Genomic DNA, 22,432 nt, shown 5'->3' with positions numbered 1-22,432 from the left:
TGCTATACTAATGTGGACAGGAAACCCTCAGTTCCACTACCCAGTCACATCTTTCTGTAATAGTGTTTGTATCTAAATTACACAACTGCATAATTATAGTAAATTATCTGTTGTGACATTAACCTAGGAAGAAATAAAGGCATTACTATCCTCACTAAATCTAAGAGAATTTGTAATTTAAAATGTATAATAATGCTGTTGGTTTATATGTACCTCTTGAAAACGTACTTGTGTGTAAGGAGACCAGAGGTCAATGTTGGGTGTCTTCCTCGACTGCTCCCCATTTAAATTGTTTTTATTTAAATTTTTCTTAGTTTTTTTTTCTTTTTCTTTTTCTTTTTTTTTTCGGAGCTGGGGACCAAACCCAGGGCCTTGCGCTTGCTAGGCAAGTGCTCTACCACTGAGCTAAACCCCCAACCCCTTTTCTTAGTTCTTTAGGAGTGTCATACAATATGTTTTAATCATATTTACCCCAATTCCCCCAGCTCCTCTCAGATCCCTTCTCCCTTCCCTTCACACCCAACTGTGTGACCTTCTGATGTTGCTATTGTTATTTTTGAGACAGGCTCCTAGAACTCATTATGAAAACTGGGTTGGCCTTGAACTCAAAGAGATCCACTTGTTTTGCTTTCTGAGCACTGGGACTAAAGGCATTGCTCTACAATGTCCAGCCTTTCTTTTTCTTAGTCTTCCTTTTCTAAAAAAACACAAAACAAAACAAAACAAAACAAACAACAACAACAACAACAACAACAAAAACAAAACAAAAAACCACCATGTCCAATTTGTGTGGCTTATTTATCTTTAGATGTGTGTGTGTGGCCTTATATGGAGTATGGCCTATTTACTAGAAGTAAGAAAGCAAACTAACTGTCCTTCTCCCAGAAGCCATCAGTGGCCAGGCCCACTTAACTTTACGTTTGTTCTCTGAGACAAGGCCTCACTACGTAGCTTTAGGTGGCCTGGAGGCCATAGAGATCCACCTGCTTCTGCCCCCCACCCCACCCTATGTTGGGAATAAAAGAATGAATGCCCCATCCCTTCCGGTGCATCTTTATTATTTCTCTGAGTTGGGGAGTTCCCCATTATACCTGGAGCTCCTCGGTACAATGGGCTAGATTGGCTGGCCAGTGAGTGGCCAGGACCAGGCTGTCTCTGCCTCTTTGGAATTATGAGTATACGCGCTATCACAGCTGGCTTCTCACTTAGGTACTGGGGATTTGAACTCTGGTCCTCAAGCTTGCAGGACAGACACTCTACCAACTAAAAAAACTACTTTTGTAGTTTTAAACTGTTTTTAATACCAATAAAACAATTTATCATTTATTGATTCTGAAACTGAGAAGGTAACACCACTTCATGGTAAAAAGGCTTGTTTTGGTACGTGGTAGATAGAAAATGGAACTTATACTATGTATTTATGTAAAACAATGAAACACTGCTACAGATCAAAATGAATGAGGAGGTGCTCGGGGATGGACTCAGCACTGTGTGGACCGCATTCTCCCCACGGATGGATCTACAGACTCAATGCAGCCTGCCCACACCCAGTAGAATTTGAGAGCAGAAACGCAGATGCCTTTAAGATTTATCTGTAAAGAGAATCTGAACAAGTAAGAGGACCAACATTTTATAAAGACGCTGTCTCCTGGCTTAAGGACAGACACATAGATCAAAAGAACAAAGTGTGTGCTGGGAAAGACGCCTGTATGCATATGGCCCATTAATTTTTGACAAAGGAGTCAAGGTAATTAAATGGGAAATGGACAGTTCTGTCAAGAAATGGAGATGGAACAACTGAAAGATGAATTACTAACTCTTAAAAGAACGCAAACTAGATTACAGACCTAAGTGTGGAGAGTGAATGTTCCAGAAGAAACACAATATCCTTGTCAGAATCAGCTCAAGTTTTAAGATTGGTACGCAAAGCACATGCTATCAGGAACTGACATGCTAAAATTCATTAAAATTTTCTATTTGGAAAGACAAGGCAGGAACTGGGATGAAGATATTAGCAATCTGACAAAGAACTTGTTTCCATTTACACAAACAATTCTTACAACAAATTACTCACCTAAAAACCAAGCAAATGGGCAGACTGTGGTAGCACCTGCCTCTTGTTAAGAACTTAAGGGGCAAAGGCAGGGGCAGGAGGATGGCAAGTTCAAGGCCAGTCTGATCCAGCCAGGCAGGGATGCATAGTGAGACTGTCTCAAAGACCTAAAGTCTCACAAGATACAAATTCCAGTAAGAGATGAAATGCCATTACTAACCAGACAAATGCAATGACATATACAGGCTCAGAGCGCTGCTGTGACCCAGCCATAATCCCAGCACTCAGAAGGCTTAGGCAGGAGATACTGGACCATAGAGATTGAGACTGTCTCAAAGACATAAAGCCAATTAAAAAAAGGTACAGATAAAATTATGCACCCAACAGAATTGTTAGAATAACTGGCTTTATTTGAAACAAACAGTTTCAAATAATAACAAGAACTCACAACACTGGTAGGAACATTAAACATGAAGTGCCTTAGATAAGCAGCAGACATGGCTGCTGCTCTCATGTTTGAAGATAAAACAAAAGATCTCTCTTCCATAGCAGTAATTTCAAAGATTAGGGTGCAAAATGCACATACTGAAGTTAATTAAATAGTGTGAAGGGTCACAGTGGTAAACACATAATTCATACCGCTGAGCCCCTCAACTGTCCAAGCCTAACTAAAGTGCCAGAGCAGTGGCTGGCACCGTGGGCAAGATAAGAGTAATTAGTCAGTGTCAGGCAGATATATGACTGACGCTGCTAGGACTGCACAGCAAGCTCACTGAGTGTGTGTGTGTGTGTGTGTGTGCGTGTGCGTGTGTAAGAGCCTGAGCAAGCTCACTGTGTGTATGAAGAAACAGCCTGATCACAAGCATATTTTTTAAACATGAAACAGATCGGGGTTCTTAACACACAATTGTTGTGTAAGCTGTGTTAACAAAACTGTGCACTATTTTCAGAGTGAAGAAACACTACACATTGAAAGGAAGTCTTCTCCAACTAAACCCTCCATCTGGGAGGCAGGCTTCCCACCAAGCTATTTGTAATTATTTTTAGAACTAGTTTGTAAATAAAACAAACAAAAACCTAGTGGATGTTTGTTCCTTAGTTAAACGGATTCTGGATGAATTCTTATTTCATACTTCTTAGTTGGAGAGAAATTTTTTTATTTTTTTAAGATTTATTTATTTTATGTGAGTATACTGTAGCTGTCTTCAGACACACCAGAGGAGGGCATCAGATCTCATTACAGATGGTTGTGAACCACTATGTGGTTGCTGGGAATTGAACTGAGCACCTTTGCAAGAGTAGTCAGTGCTCTTGACCACTGAGCCATCTCTACAGCCCAAGTTGGAGAAATTCTTTAGTCACATTTTTCTTTCCCTTTTTTCCCCTTCCTTTTCTTCCTTTCTCTTTTCTTTTCCTTCCTTCCTTCCTTTCCTTTCCTCTCTCCCTCCCTCCCTTCCTCCTTCTCTGTCTCTGTCTCTTTCTTTTCTCTCTTCTTTCTTTCTTTCTTTCTTTCTCTCTTTCTTTATTTCTCTCTTCTTTCTCTTTCTTTCTTTCTTTCTTTCTTTCTTTCTTTCTTTCTTTCTTTCTTTCTTTCTTTCTTTCTTTCTTTCTTTCTTCCTTTCTTTTAAAATTGGATGCAGGGTCTCTCTGTCTAGTCCTGACTAGCCTGGACCTCTCTATGTAGACCAGGCTGGCTTTGAACTCAGAGATCTACCTGCCCCTCCCTCCCTACTGTAAACCACCAGGTCCAGTCATCTTCCTGCTTTCTAAGATTCAGCCTATCCTCACATGGAATAAATCTAGTTTGCCAACATCACTGGCCATTGTTGAAGATATAAGCACAGACACACAGACATATGCACACAGAAACAGTCTAGGCAGAATAACTACATGGCTATGCTTACAACACATTACTTGATGGTATGATGGTGTACACTTGTAATCTCAGCAATCAGGAGGAGACAAAAGGTCAGAAATTCAAAGTCATCCTCAGGTAGTCTCTGAGTTCAAGGCAGATTGGAGGGCACTTGAGTCCCTGCTTCAATCAAACAAAAATCTTGCATGTTATATCATGGATACCAAAATTCATATATTTTAAATTTTCCTAAATAGACTCTTGGCTCTAACTTTACCTAAAAACCATGCCATGTATCGAACATAAAATCACACACAGAGAAATTATTTTCAGCCACACAAGATAAAATCCAAACAACCTGCTCAACTCTAGCAACGCAGTAAGAATCCCAAGCACACTGGAGCTGGCAAAATGGCCACGCAGCCCTGAGTCAAGCACCTTGACATGGTGCTACCCTCCACCCTAAGGGACTGAAGAATTCTTCTCTTACTATACTCCCTCAGCACAGAAATACTGATATGACAAACACTGACATATAAAAACAAGAGGCTAAGGACAGTACAGTACAGCATACAGGGACACAGACGTGCCATGAGAACTCAACACAGTGTGAGGAGATGTGGCAGCAGATCTGTGCACAGGTTGACCCGGAGAACAGAATAGGGAGTCATTAACTGAGGACACCCAGTAAGACTCAAAAGTGAGCAGAGCTGAAGTGGAACTCACACAGAGAAGCCACAAGAGCTGTATATGTAGAAGAGTATCTGAGATAAATCCAAGAGAGTTCTTAAGAAGATAGGACAGTGAGCTAAGAAATGATCAACCTAAGAGCTGCCGAGACATAGCTCATGGTAGAGCATTTCCAAAGGCTCTGGGTTTGTTCCTCAAGTATCACAAGGCCCTAGAACCAGAAAATGTAGCTGGAGCATAAGTTAATCTGGGGGTCTTGAAAGGGTGGTGCTGGAAAGGAAGGATATGATTTCTTAACAAATGGTTTTGGGAGGAAATCTGAATTTTATCTGGACGAAACAGACCAACGAGGAGTTTAAAATTTTGATGGCATATACAGTTCAATCTTGCTAACATTCCCTTTCATAAGTCTGCCACTCCACAAGTCTCAAAAGATGATCTGTTGATCGTGGTTTACCATTTAAGACTTTTACATTTACATCTCTACGACTGACTGGCTATGGTGCAGGAGGGAAAAGCATTGCCACCAACCCTGGGGTCAACATTGTGGACTGAGAGAACAACTCCCCAGATCCTTTGACTTCGACATGAGCACTGGGCTATGTGTGCACCAATATACACAAACAAATAAAATGCGACAGAAGCTTCTGTTAAAAAACTGGTTGTTGGGGATTTAGCTCAGTGGTAGAGCGTTTGCCTAGCAAGTGCAAGGCCCTGGGTTTGGTCCTCAGCTCCGAAAAAAAAAAAGCAAAAAACAAAAAACAAAACAAAAAAAACAAAAAACCTGGTTGCATCTACAGTCCACTGAGTGTGCTAAGTCTTTGTGTATAGTGCAGAGAAAGCACCAACCACACAGCGCACCTCTCCATCATTTAGGATTTAATTTCTCTCAATACTGACCTGTAGTTCTAAATGTACAGGTCTCGCACATTTTTTTTTCTTTTTAAAACTCCATCCATCCATCCATCACCCACCTATGTACCTATGCACCTATGTATGTATGTATGTATGTATGTATGTATGTATGTATGTATGTATCTAATGTGTGTATGCAGGCACACATGTCTATCACTATGTGTGGTGCTCACCTGTGTTTGTGCACATGTGCAGATCAAGAACTGTGAGTTGATTCTCCCTTTCTACCACGTGGGACCCAGGGACTGAATTTAGACTGTCAAGCTTGGCAGCAAGCGCCTGTCCCCACTAAGCCGACTTGATAGCTTTCTGATGTGAACCTGAGGCTTTTCTTTCTTCATCCTCTCTATGCTTGGAATCTGGCTTATGAACGTTTTTAATCTGTTGATCATGCTATTTGTTTTATGTTTGTGTTTATCTTAGGTTTTAATAGTCTTTAGTCTGTGTGTTCTGGTTATTATCAAGTGTAAAAGACTTCGCAATTATGTCCTAACTATTTTCTGCCCTACTTCTCAGTGCTTCTCCCCGGGACTCCTGCTATACACTGAAGACAGAGCACTTAGAACTTCCCTACATAGTGAGAAGCTCAACGTTTGCTAAATGGGCTTCCCCTTGTGTTGGCATTTATCATTCACCTACATCTATCAGACTTCTATCTATCTATCTATCTATCTATCTATCTATCTATCTATCTATCTATCTATCTATCTATCTATATCTGCCTTAGGCATTTGCCAATACCCAGCTCACCTTTAGAGCACTTTCATTGACCGTCAAGTTTAATGACCAGTCCTGCTACTAATCCCACAGCCTTCCACTAAGACATCTCTGTCTCCACCTCCACAGTGAGGTGTCTTCTCAAAGAAAACAGACCTATCTCAATGTGCATCTCTGTTAATCCTGTCATTTCTGGGTCTTTATAAGTTCATCTTTTTCTGCATTTGGCGTATGAACAAACAGCAGCTATTGAGGACTTAGTGTCACGTTTCATCATCCCCTCACGGTGCTTCCTGCAGTTCAGTTCCATGTGAGTCTCATTTCGAAGCTGTGTTAGCTGCATGCTTGGATATCACATTCCCACCACAAAGGGATGGTCCTTCTTGAGTCCGTACTGAATACTGCTCATATAGGCAGCACTCTGACTGACAGAAGTCTATGACCTCTGAGAACATCTATGGCCATGGTAAACTGCAGTGCGCTGGTCTGTCTGTCTGCCCTTGTACACCCATCCTACATGCTCTCCCATAGCCTTCTATGCAGAATGTAGTTCTTGTTTCATCTGCTTGTCCTCTTTAGACCTCTACCCTACTACGAAGTTCTACCTTCTATTTATTACCACAGCAGGGGACAAGAAAGGGTTAAGTTGGTGGGGCTATAAGACAGCCTTAGCATCGCATCCCTGCTTCATGACACTAGGAAAAGCCCAGAGGTAAAGCATGGGGCAGTCAGCTTAGGGATTACTGGAAGAGGAAGCAGAATTTCAAACTCTTACCAGTTATCAAGTGTTGCATTGCAATTAGAAGAGAGAATTTGAAGGAGCAAGCCTAAAGGCTGTCTTCTCCATCCATCGAGTGTAAATGATATGATGGGCAGGCCCACTGATAAAGTCCTGTGCTAGGATGGCAAACTGGCTACAACAATATACCTTCAAGTTCCCATGCAGGGCTAACATGAGCTCCACACATGACCGCTAAGCTGCTTCCAGGGCCTGGTCTGTGTTAGTCTCGGTTCAGCAGTGCTACGCGTCAGCTTTCTTCAGAGAAAATGACACCATTAAAGTCTCATTCCCACAGATCACACTGAAACCTGAGTGAGAGGTGCGGCAGGGCGCACAGCTTTCCCCTAACAGCCTCATCTGCACCCCATTATGCAGCAACAGTGAAAGCAAAGCCAAGAAGTGGAAGGAGACAGAGTTTAGCATTAGCATAATAGTAATATGCAGCCGCCACTCGCTTCATCAAATCCTGACACTGGGACACAGATTCCTCAGTTTTAAAAGTAGCATTAAGTATCTCTGAGAAGCCACTTCCCATCTACACAACAGAACTCACCCTCCTGTTGGACATTCAAGTCTGGATGCCCCTCCCCCACCTTTCCTGGATGTGTTCTCAACAGTCCCTCAGCACATGGTCACAGAAAAACAAGCTGAATGATGGCAGAGAAAAGGGCAGTAAGTATGGCAGCTGTGTGCAGGAAGAGCTAGAGCAGCCAGCATGCAGAGAGCTGAGACAGGAGGACTACTCTGAGCTTGAGGCCAGCCTGAGTTGCAGAGTGAGACCTTGTCTCAAAACAAAACGTGTGTCAGGTATGTAATGTGCATATAAACATTAAAACACACACACACACACACACACACACACACACACACACACACACACACACACACACAAGAGAAACTGAGTGTATAAAAGATTCCTCCAGGGTTAGAGAGATGACTCAGTGGTTAAGAGCACTGACTGCTCTTCCAAAGGTCCTGAGTTCAAATCCCAGGAACTACATGGTGGCTCACAACCATCTGTAATGAGATCAGATGCCTAAATGTTTTAAAAAAAAGATTCCTCCAATACCCCACATTTATGTGAGGTTTAAAGGTGTGAGTAGTTACATAAAAATAAGTGGAAAAGAAGCCACAGCACACAGAGACGACCATTGGCTTCCGCATAGACGTTTCCTTTCCTTTCCTCCATATGAAGTTGCCTTAAGTACAGTACCTCCTGAGTGAGTCTCACACATTAACTGCAGCAGTGGGTTAGTCACTAAGGAAATAACCATTTTCTCTTAGTTATGCATGTCATCACTGACTAGTTATCAACTAGGGAGACATTTCCTGGAGGCTGAAAAGACAGCTCGGCAGCTAAGTGCACTTGATGTTCTTGCAGAGGCCCTGGTCCCAGCACACATATCTGTAACTGCACTTCCAGGGGCTCCAACGGCCTCTTCCTATCTCCACTGGCATATGTACATATGTAGCCCACATACATATATCCAGACAAAATATCACATACACATAAAATAAAATAAATCTTATTTTTATGAATTAGTTTTAAGGTATATAAATACTCTATTTTAAAAAGTAAAAATTAGACCTTAGGGTGTCTGCAAAGGTCAGAAGAGAATGTTGGTGTTGGAATTAAAGATAGTTGTGAGGGGTTGGGGATTTAGCTCAGTGGTAGAGCGCTTGCCTAGCAAGTGCAAGGCCTTGGGTTCGGTCCCCAGCTCCGAAAAAAAGAAAAGGGAAAAGAAAAAAAAAAAAAGATAGTTGTGAGCCACCAGATATGGATGCCAGAATATAAAATTGGGTTCACTTAAAGAGTAGCAAGTGCTACTGACAGCTGAGCTGAGCTATCTTTCTAGCGCTTAAGGTATGTCTGGAATCGAATACTAGGATACTTTACACACATGCAGGGGGTAGCTCTGAGACCTCTAACCTCAGCATCTGCTATGTTCTAAGTAAGCAGACACGTGAGTGACCACCGTTTCCCCAGAATGAAGGCAATGTTTTGCCTGTGCCTGCTTTCTTACCTGCTTTAACGGGAAAAGGCTTTTCCAGAAGAAATATTGTCTGTTTCCAGTGTGTTTTGGTGCTCTGGGGGCCAGTAGAGAATACAACCTGCATTGGTGAAGTTCAGAAGGATCTGATGACGTATATGATTCTTAATGTCATGGTACATTAATCTACTACATCAAATACAAGCCGCAATTGCTTACAACAGCAAAATGCTTCTGACCAAACACCTTGGGGCACAAATCAAACACAGGACTCTGTATAATTAATCCTTATGAATAACTCATGATACTTACCCTGTTGTGACAGTTCTTCTCAAAATATATATCAAAGTACCCAGCAACTGCCTGCAATGTAAAAAAAGCAGTATAATTGATCATTACAGTAATTACTTGATGTAGTCATTAACTACTTAGTCGTCTAAGACTTGAAAAACTAGAAACTATCTCAGAGCAGACACTGCACAAACTTACTTGTCACTAGTTTTCCAGAAAAAGATGTTGTAAGTAAAATAAAAGATATAATTGGCTTTTCCCCATAGAACAGTGTAATAAGGCTAATCAAACAATCGATAAATGGCTTCTTATCAGAGAAATGCTCATGCCAGACTGTACAAGGTGAGAGGCTAGGAACAGAGGCCTGGCCAGCATGAAATGCTGGCAGACAGCAGGGCAGCCATCTTGCACCCTCCAGCTTGCTTCAGACTTTACACAGCTGCAGGGAGGGCAAGCTGGGAAAGGCCAGAAGCAGCAGTCAGAATCCAGACCACACTGTGACTCACAGAAACCTGATCTACGGTTTGGTTTGGTTTACAGTAGAATTGCTCTGTCATGAAACTTTTTCTCATCTAGTTCACCCAACTTTAAAGCAAATTACAATAGTTTTGTGATGGGATTATTAGGTACAATTTTAAAATGTTAACTATTTTTTAAAACTATAATGAACACAAATCACATTACTCAAATAAAACCATGTTATGAAAATATCCTTTTATATATGAAGAAAAACATTAAAATTAACTCTAAGACTTACTGGGACAACACAAGAAAGTCTCTAGAAAAAAACTTAACAGATTTGGATAAATATATATTTCACCTTTGAAAAAAGATTTGCTTGTTTTATATGTATGTAGGATTGCATGTATGTATGGGGACCATATGGTAATGATTTACATGAGATAATTATTGACAACCATGCTGATTAAGCCATTTGAAAGTTTTCAGTCTTTTTTATTGATGGTCAGGCCAAGGTGGGCTTGAGCCTTTGAAAAGTCTCATGGCGCCTAAACTCAGGAATACAGCATTTCTAAAGGCAAACCCACCCAGATACATCAACGTTCAGTGAGGGTAAGAGTAACTGAGGCATTCATTTCTGCACAGGATAGTAGTTTTAGACAGACTTTGCCAACTTTTTTGGTTAATACATCTGGACCACACTCAAGGCCATGAAAACCTCAAATGTGCTGCCAAGGCAGACGTGACTGTAGGGGGCAGGAGGTAGAGGGCTGAGAACTGCCTAAGCAAACACCAAATGGAGTCAGACCAGGATGGCCTTACCTCAGTCATTTCAGTAGCTGTGCCTGATGTCTATGGGAACCAGAAGAGGGCACAGATCCCCTCAGCTGGAGTTACAGGGTGTTGTGAGCTGCTATGTGTAACTGCTGGGAACCAAACCTTGGCAAGACCAGCACATGCTATTAACCACCAGGACATCTCTGCAGCCAAATTCCACCTCTGCTTCTTTAAAACTTAAATGCTACTATTCTATTTTCCTTCATAATGGATTAGGTGGACTTAATCTGTTTTTAAAACTGGCATTAAATTAAACTTACAAAGTGCTAAAAACAAGACATTGATTATTGAAAACAATCACCACCAGGCCAATTTGTGTGCTCTGTTGCTTTTGTAAAGAATGTGGAATTTTATTGATCTTTGAGGGCTAATTCACACTGAGTCCAAAGCAAATCCAATACTTGACCTTCAAGTTCATTATATTTTAGACACTAAGAAGGGACGGAAATGCTGCTGATACTTCTGCCAAACAGAATCACAGAGCAGAGGTTCTTAGACACAGACTAGCCTAGAGAACCATGAGGCAACAAGGAGCTTCTATAACAAATCCCTGTGTCTCAAATACCTATGGTTCCTTCATGAATATAGCTAACTGCTTTAATAAATGTATTCCTGGACACTTGCCTTGTTCACTACTAGATCCTGGTGACTGGTCCACAGAATCCGATAAAGATCGGCTGGGTGGCGATGAGCAGATATAACTTGAGTCCACCACTCACCATGCTGATCACACTCTGTCCTAGCAGACTGCAGTCTGCTTAAGAGGGTGGCTAGGATTTCTAGAATTCTCACCCAGTTCCATTTTATATACTTCTCAAACATTTTTAGTTCCCTGTTGTCGTAAATATTAAAAAATGCCTAACCTTTTGTCCCAAGCTATCGCTGGTACCCTTAGGGCCACATGGCTCTGCGGGGTGTGTGTGTGTGTGTGTGTGTGTGTGTGTGTGTGTGTGTGTGTCTTGCACTCTCTCTCTAGTGCCAGCACCCGTGGGGCCACATGGCACTTCCATGGAGCCAGATGTAAACAATCCTCGCCATGCATCCCTGCATAGACACAAGTTGTTATATTTCTTAAGGGATGGATTTCTATAGGTCAATTTATCTTATCTAGGTGGGCAGTTTCTATCTTTAGCAATTGGTTGTGAGTTTATTGTGTGGATGTATTGTGAATTGAGAATTTAACATATAAATCTGACTGATAAATTACAGTTCACTGAGTCCTGATTTCACTGGGTAGTTGGTAGTTTATACCTTAACTACCAGGGGCTGGTTTTGGGGAGTGAGAGCAGAATCCATGGCAGGAAGCTTCAAAAAGACAGGCCGTGCTGGACTTCTAGAGCCCTGATTTTACTGGCTAGCTGGAACCAGAAAGTTCGAGACTAGCAGAGAGCCGCTGGGAGAGATACTAATCAGAGATAAATTATGGTTAGTTCCTATGGCCCCATGGGTGCTGGAACTTACTCCGGGGACCAGAGTGGCAAGGTGCCACACTGGAATGGCCCCTGGGCTGCCTCGGTCAGAGAGTACTTGGGGGCAGCATGGAGCCGCTGATAAGAATACCCCACAGTGCCATGTGGCCCCATGGGTGCCAGTGCTAGCACTGGATAAAGGTTAAGTGCTTTTTAATATTTACCACAACACCCTGACTCTTAAACACAGCTAGCCTTACATAGTTAGGATAACTGACTAAGTCATTGTCCTTTGTACATTAAGGATTCATCAAAAGAGATAGAGATTTAAAAGCTGATAAAAAAAATTAAATGGTTTTTGTTGTTTGTTTGGTTTTGTTTTTTTTTTTTTTTTTTTTGTTTTTTTTTTTTTTCTCCTTCGGAGCTGGGGACCGAACCCAGGGCCTTGCGCTTCCTAGGCAAGCGCTCTACCACTGAGCTAAATCCCCAACCCCTGTTTGTTTGTTTGTTTTTAAAGCTGGTTTATTTAGAAAAGAAGGAAAATGACCAGGTACAATCTTCTCCTGGGAAGGGAGAGAGGGCCAGGGGCTGAGTTCAGTACTGGTAGTTTAAGATTAATCAACAACAGAATCTGCATTAAAAACCCCTAAGTAGGAGGCTGGTGGATACGTCCATGTACTGGGAGAACGACTCACACTACCTGTGTGACAAAGGCAGCTCGGGGGCTGTGGCCTTTCCACCCCCTCTCTCTCTGTGTCTAACACAAGACTGGGAAAACCAAACTGCTGAGGATGGTAGAGCTGCAGTCTAGCGTCAAAGTCACAGGAGAATGATCTTTGAAATGTGGGGCTATTCAGACTGAGACCTTAACATGTGGGATCCGCACTAAGCCAAATACAGTAGTTCAGAAATTAAATCACAAGACATCTAGGTAGTGTCTACAATGGGAAGATTGGTGGAAAACTCAGATTGATGTTCAGTGTGTGGGCAGAGAAATGTTTTTGTTAGGTGACTATTGACTGGAGAAACAATCAGAACATACGACTAGGTGGCAGGCACACCCAATGTGTGACCACAATGCACCTGTGAAGATGCTCACCCGGGGTGGCAGGTGACAACTTTGTGCTATTCATGTTTGCTCTATTTGTCTGTATTGACATTTCTAAAAGAAGCATCAGTTATAGGAAATAGGTAAATGTGAATATTATTCCTTTTACCTGTAACGTTACACAGACCTATACTTCAACCACTACCTTTGTGCTTCAGCTCTCCCCAAAGGCTAGACCAGTCAAAGACAGTTTCCTATGTAGAAAACAATGGACTGACCTGAAAGAGTCACCTCTGCCCCAGTTAACACCACCACAATTACATTTTCCAATGAAGAGAGAGCAGAAAGAAGGAGAAGAAAGTATAGCTGACAAGGACTTATTCATATCAAAGGTGCGTTCAAAAAAAAAAAAAAAGAAATCACAAAGAAAACCATTTCTCTAACTCTGCTTTTTATAAAAGCAGACTGTCAATCAATCACCTGCTGCAGTGATGCAATGACAGCTGCATCGATGTCAGAATGCTTGTCTAAAGAGGGATCTGAAAGTACAGCATACCTTAGAACTCTCCGCAACTCCAGCTGTCTATGAATTTAACTTAAAAAAAAAAAATCAAAGATAAAGCTAATCTTCCTACCCCACCATGAACAGTGAGGGAAATACTGGTAATCTTCCTACCCCACCATGAACAGTGAGGGAAATACTGGTAAGTTTGGGAAACAGAACCAAGAAGGAAGAAGTATGGATGTTGTTTTGGTACCCAGCATTTGGAAGCCTTTGACCTGCTTGTTTTCTGGAAACTGCATCTTTCTCTGCTCCCTCAATCAGTGTGTCTTCTCAGTAGCAGTGGAGACTGAGACCACAAAGACATGGGAGGACTTAGGAAAAGACGAACAGTGTCTGCAGACAGCCTGCTCTTTAGTGAGCTTTCCCAGGACTGAAAATACAGAACACACTGGCTGTGGAAAGCTAAAGGGGGAGTTTCTGGGCTCCGGTTTGAGACAGGGTCTCATTATGTAGTGCAGGTTGGCCCTGAACATATGCTCCTCATGACTCAATCCAAGAGCTGGGACTGTATTTTGTTCTTAAATACAGCAAGATCTAGAATGTCCTTAGTCTCTCTTCTCATTGGCTATTTAGCAATCTGTCCTTATCATGTTTTATTTATTTATGTGTTTATTTTAATTTCAGTTACTCAAGGTCAACTGTAATCTAAAAGTAGTAAATAAAACATTCTAGAAATAAGCAAACTTAAAGTAACTTCCTGTAGTGTTCTCATAGTCCCTGCCATTGCTGTTGCCCTTTAATTATGCTTTGGATGTATTTACTTTACTGGAGACATGCATGGACGTGCAGACAGTACTTGGGATACCTTGGTTTGGGTACCGTCCAGGATTTCAGGCTGACGGGGATTACTAGAGATATGATTCTAGAGATAGAAAGGAAAAACTCAACCTGAAATGCAGTTAGGGAAGCCAGCTGGTCTATGGCTGGACCTTGTATTTCTGCAGAGCCATTTGGGCAGATTGTTGCTTTCAATCAAATGTCAGCTGGTTTGAGAATAAAATTATTGTCTAGAAATTGCTTTTCAATTACAGTTCCACCATCCTGTTGCTGTCACCATGGCAGGATGTCTTAGGTCCTCAAGTGCTAATCCCTCCTTCCCTTCTCTCTCAGATAGGGTTTCTCTGTATAGCCCTGGCTGTCTGGAACACTCTACAGACCAGGTTAGCCTCAAACTCAGAGACCGTCCAGCTTCTACCCTCTAAGTGCTGGAATTAAAGGCATGCATCAGTACACCTGGCATCAGTACACCTGGCATCAGTACACCTGGCATCAGTACACCTGGCTCCAGGTGCTAATTTCAAAGAACCATGTTCTTCCCGTGGACGTCACTCAAACACAAGAATCCACCACCACCACAAAGAGTTGGAAACATGACTTTTAGGTAATAGCAGTAAATGACTGGAGCGAGCTTCGAAAGCACATTGGTAGATCAGGCAGGCACATAGATATTTTGTTAGCAGCAGCACTGGGGGCTGCTTGGGAGGAAGCGTCATGAAAATCAAGTATCAAAGGTAGCTGACTAATCTACAAAGTCAGGGTCATAATTAAATCATGCCCCCTGCCACTGTGCAATATCAGTCAGAAAAAGCTGATAAGCTTAAGCTATAAGTCTCTGAGGCTAAGAGGGAGAATGGGCAGTCACCAATAACCACCATAGTGGAAAGTGAGAAGGAAATGATGACAGAAGACATCATGAGAGGAACGATTGGCCTACAATGATTTCTAGGACAGGTGACCACTCTTGACATTACCAGAATCTTGAGTCTGACATTTGAGGCATGTGGGAACGTAAAGTCAGTGTGTGGCCTTATAGTGCAGAACATTCCCGAGCACCAGAACACTATTTCAGAGGGACCTTCTCTTGCGGGTGTCACAGAATAAGAGAATAAGGCAAAGCAGTTATAAACAGCATCATTTAAAAAAAAAAAAAACCCAACACGTTTTAAGCCATATTTTTGCTTGTTTACTTTATATGCATAAAAGGAAACAGTTTGTTTTACACTCATACATTTGAGGAATAATGACAGAATTAAACAAATGACTTCTTCATGTGTGTCAGTGCGGTGGGTCTTTTCACAAAGGGACACCCATGTGAGGAAGGAAGAAGACAGGAGCCAATGAAATGAAGTCAGTCTAGACTGTATGAGGAAGAAGGGAATTAAAAATCATCATGATCGCTATCACCTGCAGGGGGTAATTCATCATTTCTGTTCCTCTCCGGTATCATGTCCCACCAGCGTGTGGGTACAGCAGATACAATTAGGCAGCTGGCCACAGACGTGGGCGATAATGTGCTTTTGATGGAGTTTATTCAAGCATAGAGAAACAGAGCTTGTAATCCATGCGGCAGCATCTCTGCAGCAAAAGCACAATTCATCTGCTGTGGAGTATTTCTTTCAAAATTTCAACACTGAATTTAAACGCCAACAGATGAAGGGTCTGAAGCAAGCGGCAGATAATGCAGAGGGGAGGTGCTAGAGCTTATATTGTAATACACAAACACACAAAAACACAAACCGGGTGACACGGCGGCTGAGCAGACAAGAGCTGCGAGGACTGGCACAAAAAGCAGCAAATGTGAGAGTTACAGCTTCCTCCCCAAGCTAACTATGCCTTAAATTATAGACTCTTTCTTCTTCAATTAATTTCTATTTTATCCCAAGAGTGGATTTGCATCTCTGTTTGCTGTTGCGGTCCCTCTAGGGAACAATGCATGCTAAGTGCTGTGCAACTCCCAAGGGGCAGTGCCAGACCGAGTGGTGTTTAGAAATGGACTTAACCACATGGAAGACAGCAAACACACAAAAAGCCTAAGGAGACCTTTGTGCGAAAACTCGCTACAATGGAGACCTTTGTGCGAAAACTCGCTACAATGCCAACTTATCCCAGACAATGGCTAGAAGGCCTTTCCAGGCTTAGACCATACCCTTCTGATTTTAGGAACAAATTGAATCATCTCTTCAGAGTCTAGAGTTGCCTTTTGGGAAAAAAAAAAAATCTGGCTATGTGGGCTCCGGTGCTCTGGCTTCAGTCTCCTGAGTAGCTAGGTCCAAAGGCTCACCTAAACACGAATACCTGTAAGCTGCTACCTAAACACACCTAATGTACATTCTTTGGCCTCTAAACAAAAGCTATTGTTCTATATAGCTATTTTTACCTTTAGAATCATTTACTTTTAAAACACTATTACTATTTGGTTCTTTGGAAACAGGATCTCAGACAACACAGACTGGCCTTAAAGTCACTAACCGATCCTGCTACCTCGATCTTACACGTCTGGGATTATGTCATCCATGCCTAATTTTGAAGTATCTTAATGTAGTATGTTCCTGCAGAAAAATGAACTGGAGTGCACAGTGTAGGGAACTTTCAAGTCAACTGCAGCTGTGAAATTCAAATTCAATTAAGAACCAGGCAGGAGACAGCCAGGTGTGCTGGCACATGCCGTTAACCCTAGCACCTCGGAAGCAGAGGCAGGAGGGTCTCTGTAAGTTACAGGGCCGCCTGTTCCATTTAGTAGGTGCCAAAGCAGCTAGAACGACAAATGAGACTGTCTCAAATAATAAATGAAAATGTCAGCATCCTAGTAGATGCTCTTGCACATGAAGCCAGCCCTAGGCATCCCTGCGCCAAAAGAAACCACTGCCCTACTTCCCAAGCGCAGGCTAGCTTCTCCAGCACACACATTCACAGAAAGAGGACCATAAATCATTTGGTCTTTTGTGTCTGGCTACTGTTCCCTGAGCTTGTCTGTGCTGCTATTATAAAATGCATGTGACATGGCTCCTCAGAATGGCTCCTGTGCTGTACTCATTTTCTGTTACTCCTATGTTGACTGAAACCTTAGATGGGAAGACTTCAGATGAGGAACTGGTGCAAGGATTTCCTCAGCCAGCAGACCCTCTGAAAGCTGTGAGGTTTCTCAGTAATGTAGCAAGTTGTTTACACTAATATTGGAGGCTGCTGGGTACACACTGGGTAGGCATTCCTACTGCTTCCGTCATCCCCATCACTGCCTGCAGGTTTTATCTGCACTGCACCATTTCTTCATTCTTTGAGACAGAATCCCCTGTAGCTCAGGATAGCCTTGAACTATGCAGCCAAGGACAGCCACGAACTCCTGGTCCTCAGGTTACCATCCCTGGCTTTCTCCATCATTTCCTGCATTTATCTCAGTTTGTTACTCATTCTTCCTGTGTGTTAATGATCATTTGTAGCTGTGGCTGACCTGGAATTCACTATGTGGAACAGCTTGGCCTCTAACTTAGAGACCCATCTGTCTCTGCTTCCGGGTTGCTAGGATTAAAGGTATATACCTCCACACCCAGCTGCTTTCTGTTTCTTAATTTGAAAATGAATTTCACAACTGTAGTTGGTTTGAGAGCTGCACTGTGTACCATCAACTGTGCCCAGTTGTGTACCATCAACTGTGAGATACAATAACCCTTCTTCCCTTGGGTGTTTCCAGGGTTATTTCATCACAGCAATAGGAATGGCAGCAAGGACACGTCTTGTCCTTGTATCTCTTGAGTTATTTTCTTTTGGCATAAAGCCCAGCTCACAGATCCTTTTAACACTGCTGTATGCAGATCTGCTGCTAACTTGTACTCTACCAAGCTTTAGAATGCTGCTTCTTTTCCACATTGGGTACCTTATTTTTTTTTTTTCTTTTTTCTTTTTTTCGGAGCTGGGGACCGAACCCAGGCCCTTGCGCTTGCTAGGCAAAGCTCTCTACCACTGAGCTAAATCCCCAACCCCGGGTACCTTATTTTTTAAATATGTTTCAAACCCTTTTCTCCTGAACACGCCCAAGTTTATTTGGACAAACTAGTACCTGCGGCAGCTAGAGCTGACTTTATCCCCTCCTGGTTCTTGGTCCATATTGTCTTCTATGTTTTAAAATCAGATTTCTTTAGATTATGTTCTATACACGGAATTTTTAAAAAATTGCCAGTACACTGACTTTTTAAAAAATTGTCAGTAGAGATATTTTGAGGTATATAAGAATAATCTTCGAGAAAGTTTTTTTAAATTCATTTCAGATATGCCCTGGGAGCTAGCGACTCTGTGTTGTTGTAGAGGGGATCCAGGTCTCCTGAATCATTCAGGGGCATGAAGCTGGCTGCAGTCGTGACAAACCAGTCTCTGGTCTCTGCTCTGATGCCAGTCTTTCAGGATTCCCATCGCAAAACCTTCGGAAGACGAGCACCCCTACTCTTTGCTCGGGTTCCTGTCTGAGGCCACGCAAGGGCAGCAGGAAGCTGCTCAGCGGCTTTCGAGCGTCAGTGCCTGCAGGGCAGACACAGCCGAGTCCGACTCCTTTGGGTCTTCCTTCCCTCTCCCCATCGCCCTTGTTTTCTTCCCACTCTATGTGACAGGCTACTGTAGACTGTCCTCAGACTCACTATGTAGTCACGGACGACTCTGCACTTCTGAGTCTTCTCTCTCCACCACCCCAGTGCCAGGATGACAGCCTGGTTTATGCAGTGGGGATGGAACCTGGCCCCCGTGTGCTAGGTAGGCACTCTACCAATCGAGTCACACGCCCCGTCCCCCTGTGGACTTTTTATTGAGTCTTGAATAGTCCAGTGAAACACTAATGCATATATAGCAATAATCGCGCCTCGGATAAACCTCATTGGCTACGATACTGCCACTGCGCAAAGCTACTAATGCATATATAAAATCTTCCAGCATACAGTAGTTCAGACTCCCCCTTTTGTGCTGTTCTCAGAAAGAGGGTCTTCTGTTTCTAGTCCCTGCACAAGAGACAGATTCTTCCTTGCATTGCTTTTCCCCACTTGAGGCTTCTACTTGTATCCCCATCTCTACACTAACTCCTCATCGGTTATTGTCTCCGCCTGCACGGCCTTCTCTCACCACGATGTAGACCATGATCCACACTGACTGACTGTCCTGTTCCCTGCATGAGCACTAGCCATGCTCAGCGTGCTGTTTGTTCAGCTACAGGGACAGCAGAGACTCCTCCTGTGCTCAGCTGTCCCCTGAGCTGCCTAAAACTACCACTGGGAAATGCTGAATAACTGTGCAGTTAGGACATGACGATGTGCCAAGCCTGGCATGCTCAGGGGCCATGGTGGCTTCACTTTGGCTCATTAACTGTAGCCTAGCTGTCACTGGTAAACAGAGGCATGCTCAGGTCCTCCTAGCATGCAGGAAGGGAAAAAAACAGCTTTGTGTTTCATATAACTTTCTATCTTTAAACTGATGTGTATGCAAACTAACTCACAGAAATAATCTCCAATGTCTAGACCAAAGAATCAGTGCAGAGTCACCACAGCAAATATCGTGCTTGCAGAATTACTTACATAAGGACAACTAGCATGGATGTGCCAGCCACGAGTGGCACATTTTCTCATGAACCTCATTATCAATTTGCATTATAGAACACAATGCTGTGTCATCTTCTGAAGAACATCTTGGGGACAGAGGCTATGTTTTCCCTTGTAGCACAAGACCCAGGATAGAGTGCAGGTATTCAGCACACACTGTTTGAATGGAAACTGCCTTGCTTGTGCTTGGGTTTATTCTTGCAGTTCACTGCTACTCTAGGCCCCTATCTCCTGTTCCTTCTACATCATCAGTTTCTTGTGACTGTTACATTTTTCATGTTGGTCTTCAATGTTGTCCAAACACTATTCATGCGAGAGTCCACATTCTATGTCTAGCTTCTCAAATGGAATAAAATATCATCAGTGGTAAGGAATATTTTGTTTCCAACAACATAACTTACGAAGCAGAATCGTGGCACTGGCCTATGGTTCCTGTCCAGGAGGCCGAGACAAGGTTTGCATGAGGCCAGTTTGCAGGCCAGCCTGGACTACACAGCCAGGCTCTGGATGAGTGTCACCATCATATCCAACACCCAAAGCATTATAGAAATGACGTGGATATGGACTGTTGCAGGTCTTCAACAGAATCCACTAAACCTCCTGGGGCAGATGATCAAGTTCCAAAGATATTCAGACAGACGACAGGCACAGACTTACTTTCTTTTCCTTCCCTCCCCACCTTAATCTCCTTTTAGAGAGTGTCTTATTATGTAGACCAGGCTGGCCTTGAACCCACAGAAATCCACCAGTCTTTGCCTCCCCACCATTCTGGGTTTAGGATTTTCTTTACATGCCTTTGCCTGTGAAGACTAGTCTCTTGAGGTACTTAAGGGCAAATTACTTATAACTATTTAATCCAGATGGACTATTTAAATGCTATCTATGAGGTCAAAAAGGCCTAAATCCCTATAAGCAAATTAATGTGTTAAAAATGAAATAAACATCAAAAATTCTTTCTCTGAAAACATAGTATGAGCTGCATGAGATGGCACAGAATCATAAGCTAAGCACTCAGAGGGTTGAGGCAGGAGAATCATGGGTTGGAAACTAACTAGTCTTCTTAGTGAACTGCGGCTAGCGTGGGCAACATAGCGAGGGCCTGTGGAAGACCAGCAAATGTAGCCCAGCAGCAGAGTGTAAGGGAACAACTGGATGACAGACGGAGCTCTGTCCGTGTGCCTGGCACAGCGGAACGTGTGTGCATGTGTTCTGTCAAACAGGGCCTTGGAAGGAGCTTAGTGGCATCACTTCCACCTCTGAAATGAAAAGCTCAGAGAAAATGGGCCAAAAATGGGTAAAAGCTTAAGGTCTGCTCAGAGACACAGCATCACTACAGCTCCTTTGTGACAATAGAAAGATGGACTGACTCACTTCTGTAAACATTATAAACCACACCGTGATTTATCTGGTTCCTGCAACAGAAATTCAGTTTTCAATTCTTGACTCATTTTCCATGATGTCTGATGCTATTGTCAATACCCACATTCGTATGAGACATCTGAAAACATCAACACGCTACAGCATTGACATACTTGAGGGCCGATATTCACAATGGTTTCTATTGAGAAGGTCTGAATGGGTAAGATTATTTTCCCATATCATCACTCTGGGGATAAGGGCCTCTATCCACGAGGAAAACACCTGATTAAACACACTCACCATCATAATCCAGCATTGCTCACAGGTGGCCTGAGGGAAGAGGCAGGGCAGGGGCCTGCTGACATATTAAGGTGGAGCCTGCTACTATTGACTATTTAATAACTATTCCACCCTTACACTGAGTTTGAGCCCGTATGAATACTTTGACACTACTGAGTCCCAGTATGACCCTGTCCCACCTACAGTCAAAGGAGCCGCTTTCAACACACAGGCTGTTTCAGAGCAAATGACGCTGTGATGCCTCTCACAGTACAGTTCTTCAGTCTGCAAATGTGACCCTCAGAACTCTACCCCAATTCCATAGACAAGTCACTGTCAGCTCCAGGGTCTTGTGGACTCTGCATTCTCTCGGATGATGTATCAACAGTGATTCAAATGCTGTGGGCTATTCTAGTCCAAGAGAACACATGGCAGAGTTAACATGATGTAGGAAAGACACCTGACCTTTTAAAAATTAAGATTGCTTATCACAGTTTCCAGGAGAAAACGTAAAAGCAGAGATGAACTGAGTGGCTTGAAGAGTGGGCCAGCAGATGAAGTGAGGGACTTAACAATGTGCCGTGCTGGAGAGCTGGGGTCAAGCACCGCTCGCCTGGATCCTATGAAGACAAGAAAGGTGCTCTGATACAGAAGCATGTGAGGGATAAGGGATGGAGAAATGGCCACTGGCCAGGCTTGTTTGGGGCAGAGAAACCATCCACACTCGGAAGCTCCTATTCCTGGGGACCCTGCTTACTTGGATGTTCAGCAGTTGCATTATATTTGCACACGATGCTGCCTAAACAGACTTGCCAACAAGAAACTCAGAG

The 22,432-nt window shown here is 42.9% G+C and overlaps 1 protein-coding gene and 1 pseudogene across 2 annotated transcripts in view; both read right to left on the bottom strand.

The window, feature by feature from the left end:
* Prmt3 (protein arginine methyltransferase 3) overlaps positions 1 to 22,432 on the bottom strand; it is an 89,905-nt gene that overhangs the window by 5,498 nt on the left and 61,975 nt on the right. For both annotated transcript variants that reach the window (XM_039093128.2, NM_053557.2), the window contains 2 exons: positions 9,315 to 9,365; positions 9,036 to 9,123 (listed from right to left, as the gene is read on the bottom strand). In XM_039093128.2, the coding sequence (XP_038949056.1) occupies positions 9,036 to 9,123; positions 9,315 to 9,365 (139 nt within the window). The remainder of the gene's footprint in view (positions 1 to 9,035; positions 9,124 to 9,314; positions 9,366 to 22,432) is intronic.
* Positions 19,217 to 19,279, bottom strand: LOC120100115 (U4 spliceosomal RNA; annotated as a pseudogene).

This window comes from Rattus norvegicus, chromosome 1 (assembly GCF_036323735.1).
Source record: "Rattus norvegicus strain BN/NHsdMcwi chromosome 1, GRCr8, whole genome shotgun sequence".
NCBI classification, from domain to species: domain Eukaryota; kingdom Metazoa; phylum Chordata; class Mammalia; order Rodentia; family Muridae; genus Rattus; species Rattus norvegicus.
Note: the sequence above shows the minus strand (reverse complement) of the source record. Positions and strands in the feature narration are given on the sequence as shown.